The sequence below is a fragment of the Apium graveolens genome, chromosome 2, assembly GCF_009905375.1.
Source record: "Apium graveolens cultivar Ventura chromosome 2, ASM990537v1, whole genome shotgun sequence".
NCBI classification, from domain to species: Eukaryota; Viridiplantae; Streptophyta; class Magnoliopsida; order Apiales; family Apiaceae; genus Apium; species Apium graveolens.
The window spans coordinates 27669883-27674546 of record NC_133648.1 but is presented as its reverse complement, the minus strand read 5'-3'; the positions used below and the strand labels follow the sequence as shown (position 1 = coordinate 27674546).

General features: G+C 31.7%; 1 protein-coding gene across 1 annotated transcript; it reads left to right on the top strand.

Annotated features, from left to right (window-relative positions):
* Positions 1-783: 783 nt before the first annotated feature.
* LOC141707184 (putative phytol kinase 1, chloroplastic) lies at positions 784-4424 on the top strand. Its single transcript, XM_074510218.1, has 6 exons — positions 784-1172; positions 3076-3143; positions 3232-3363; positions 3449-3564; positions 3635-3749; positions 4088-4424. Exons 1-6 carry the CDS (start codon positions 855-857, stop codon positions 4269-4271), a joined length of 933 nt encoding a protein of 310 aa, XP_074366319.1. The 5' UTR covers positions 784-854; the 3' UTR covers positions 4272-4424.
* The last annotated feature ends 240 nt before the right edge of the window (positions 4425-4664 follow it).

Below are 4664 nucleotides of genomic sequence, written 5' to 3'. Positions count from 1 at the left end.
TGAATGTGGCCACATTAATTTTGTTCACTCACCTTTAGTTGAAAAAAATACAAAAAATTTTTTTTTTAGAGTTTGTGACAAAAATACAACTTTTAAAAATTTTGATCAAAAATACTAGTCTAATATATATTTCTAAATTGGATATTATTAATACGCATTTTAAAAATGAGTAATTTGTATAAAAAAAATTGAAAAAAATAATAAAAAATTATTAAATTGAGATACGCATTCACATAATGCGTATTAGACCTTTTATTTTGGTGATAGGTATTTGTAACATGTGTATCTTGTGTTCTGCTTCTTCTTTTATAATTTTGTTTATGTAATAATCAGTTTTCAAATAGGTAATAGATTTTCCCATTTCTAAAATACATATTAGATTGATATTTTTGGCCCTAAACTCCAAAAAATGATATTTTTGTTATAATTTCTAAAAAAAGGTATTTTTGGTTATCAGCACTTTTGATTTTTGATTTAATTTTTGTTTATGAAATAACCAAATAACAATAAATTATTTATAGCCAACAAAAAAACTCAGAATCTCCGTTATTTATCAAAAATTAACTCTGTGTTGCAAAAGAATTCCTTAAATTAAAAAGAAAAATGGTAGAGTACGAAAACTGTTACCAAAATCGCTGTCAAATGCTTATCTATAAATATCTAAGTAAATTGTATGCATATATTTAAGAATACAAATTAAAACGAGATACATGCAGGCATATCATTGGAGAAAAAATAAAATAAAAAAGCTGAAATACATTATTGGAGAAGAACATGCCCAGTTGTACTTAAAATAGATATTAATTAAGGTTTACTAATGTTTACGTCCCTACTTGTTTTACACTATAACGATAATGTTGAGCACATGCTCCTGTTTTTGCATCCCCACAACACAGGATAAGGCTGAGTATGCTATGACGATAATTACCACATTACCCCTGTCCTGTTCCAATCTCAGCCTCTCTGCGACCCTTCTCAACCGCCGCTTATCAAATCCTGTTGTGAATCTCCGCCACATTTCACGGCGGCGCTGTTATTTTCGAGTGGCGGCTGTTTCCGACGGCGGTGCGATGATTTTACATGACGCTGGCGCGACGGTTGCTGTTATGACGGGTGCTTATGCGCTTGTGGCTACTTTTGATTATCTCACTCAGCGCAATATTATTCAACAGGTATATAGATATAATGCATTTTTATGTAAGTATTTTACAACTTATACAAATAGGATGAATTGAGCTATGTTATGACGATGATTAGTACTGTACCCCTTCCCAATTTATATATCATGCTTAACTTTTTACGGTCAAATTGACCCCCAAATTTGACAGTAAATTAAACATCAATCTTTCATTATTTTGAAAAACTGAAGATTATGTATTAAAGTAGATTACATGTACTTTCTAATGATATACTCTTTATGATTTTTTTCGATTATATATTATGTAAAATTTGTGGTCAAAATTGGGTCAAGTTGACCACAAAAGGTCAAACATGACAGATAAATCGGGACGAGGGATACATTGCTAGATATATAAGTGTTTAATTTTAATGAGCGCGATTAGATAGCTCAAATGGAAAGGGCTTGTATAGCTTATCTAAAGGACTTATCTCTTGTGGTCTCGCTCATCAGAAACGGAGATTTCTTAGAATTGTTATGGCATGTAAGCATAATTATATAAAGAAAGACGTTTTCAATTTGAATAGCTAAAACTAAAGTGTTTGAACAGAGTTAAAGAAAATAGACCAGAGTTAGAGCATTTTCAATGCTGATTGGCTAAATATTGTGAAATACTGATTATCTAAAATTTACTGAATCTGTGAGAAATTTTTCTTCAATGGAGTTGGCTATAATGATTAGCTATATTTTAAAAATAGTATGTTATCATTATTTCAGGTTGTTATAAATAAAATATTTTATTTTGATATGGTAACTTATGATGTGGTATTTGGGTACAAGTCTGTAGAGGTTCAATAAATATGGTCAAACGTGTCAGGAGGTTGACTATATTTTTAGCTAATAGCTAACAAGACTGTACCATTGGAGTGCATACTTTTTTACAAAATCTTTATAATTGATATTTATGGAATGACACTTATATACTTATATTTTTAGCTCTGGGGTTTTTAGCATTGGAGATGCTCTTATGTTTAATCTCAGAATATAAAGTTTAAAATAAACTAAATAAAAGTTAAGAGATCTCATAATATTTTTTTTAGTTATTTTAATTTTTTTTAAGGTTATATATTTTGAAAAAATTCTGTGTTTTGACAATCTTTTTTCTTAATTGAATTTGCATACTAGCTGTTCCTACAAAGACACATTGATGCCTGATATTGCTCTGTTGGGGCAATCTCATATATAAGCTACATTTTGCTGTTAAATCATCGATTATTTGATGACTCAAATATTAACCAACATGTTCGCTGGGTGGGATGGTATTTATTGAAGATCTTGATTCTTTATATCTTCTAATATCATATCCTTTAGTGTAGACGGAGGATTGAGATTTATCACATCTTACAAATGGACAGGTAAAACTGGGAGACTGTCTCCGAAAACTTGTTTTTTAAAAATATGTTGAAGCAGTATCCAAAACAATTGTGCTAAAAATGTTGTGGGTCTTAGATTGGGTCCTCACAACTGGTTAGTGTGTTTGTATAACCCTTTTGAATCTTATTTGGAGATCAGAGAGTTGGTTCTATTATGGAGCTCAAAATATTTTTAAGTAATATTCACCTGTTTCTTGTATGCGAGTAATTTATAAACCTATATTTCACAGAGCTGACACATATTTGCTACAAGATAAGTTATCAGATTAATTCCCCTCGATCTGTTGGGAGAATAATTTAATTTGTAGTATATTAGTTGGTAAGCTAATTTTGAGCTTGTAAAAAAGTAAGACTAGGTGAAAGTAAAGGTTTGTCAATTTGTCAAGTTTCTGAGCTATTTTCCTTAAATTAGTAGTACAATATCGTTTTCCTTGTATTTCTTTCAAGTCGTATGTCGTTGAGTTTGTGAATTGTAGTGGCTTGGCCATTTATTTAAACAATATTTCATCTGCTACTCTTTCTCAGAAATTCAGCAGAAAAATGGTACATATACTCTCTGGCTTTCTGTTCATGGCCTCCTGGCCAATTTACAGGTATCCTCCGATTAACTTTAAAGATACTTTACCATGATTTTTTCAATTCTTTTAATGACTTTGGCTTATCCTTTATATCCTAGATTAGCACCTCAACAGAAGCACGGTATTTTGCTTCTATAGTTCCTCTTGTAAACTTGTCGAGGCTTGTGGTTAACGGCCTCTCATTTGCTCAAGATGAAGGACTTATCAAATCAGTTACTCGGGAAGGAAAGCCTGAGTAAATTCCTGACTTCATCGTTTTTTGTTACTCTCTTAAGCTCTTTAAATGTATCATTTAAGTTTTATCTTTTTGGTCCTTGTAGGGAATTGCTAAAAGGCCCTCTATTTTATGTCTTAATTTTGATTATTTGTGCTGTTGCTTTCTGGCGTGAATCACCTGTTGGTGTCGTTTCCCTAGCAATGATGTGCGGCGGGGATGGTAAATGTTTTGCCATAAATCCAAATTTGTGTCATACTTTGGACTAAATGCTAACATGATAATATTATAGGTATTGCTGATATCATGGGTAGAAGATTTGGGACCTTGAAGATTCCTTACAATAAACAAAAGAGTTGGGCTGGTAGCATCTCCATGTTTGTTTTTGGTTTCTTGATGTCTATTGGGTAGGTTTCTAAATTGCATTAGTCAACTTTTTCATCCTAAAATGAGTTTCCATTTGATATTATACTATTTGTATGTTACTGGTTTGTCTATCCCCATTAATTATTCTCGCTTGCATAGATTTGTCTCAGCACTATAGTGATAGTAATGTGATTGTTAGTCATATCAAGTAACACACCTACATGTATTTTTGTAATTGTAATGTTAAAGGAAAATTAAATTAAACTTATATAGATAAAATCAACTGGTGAATTCAATCCTTAGCTGAATAGAAAACTTATGTAGAATTATATACGCTTCATTACTTGTGATCAATATTACTCTGTGTTTAAAAATGTAGGATGCTGTACTACTTTTCTGCACTAGGTTACTTCCAGTTGGATTGGATCTGGACTATCGAAAGAGTTGCTTTTATTTCTTTGTTGGCAACTGCAGTTGAGTCCTTGCCTGCTGCTTGGATGGTGGATGACAACTTATCTGTTCCTTTAGTAAGCATGATAGCTGCATATTCAACTTTTCAGTAGTCGCCTTTTTTACAGAGAAATTGTGGTCATTGCAACACGTATTCCTGTATTTGTACTGCAAGATTACTTAGATAACTGGTGTACATATTAAAGCCAAGATTTCGGCAAATCTGTGTATTGATGTTCCTTTTTCGAGGAATTTATGTTGCTATATCGCTTACATAACGGTGGCAACTTTATCGTTGCTTCCATAACGTGGAGGGGCATGAGATAAAAGGGAGCAATGAACTTCAAAAATAAAATTTGAGGTGATATTTGGATTCTTTAGGTATGATTAAAGGCTTAATTAGATCATACAGAAGTATGATCATTTGTATATATAAATCCTTGAAGAAGAAAAACATACACATCAACCCTTGATATATTGATATAAACCCTTGAAGAAGAAAAACA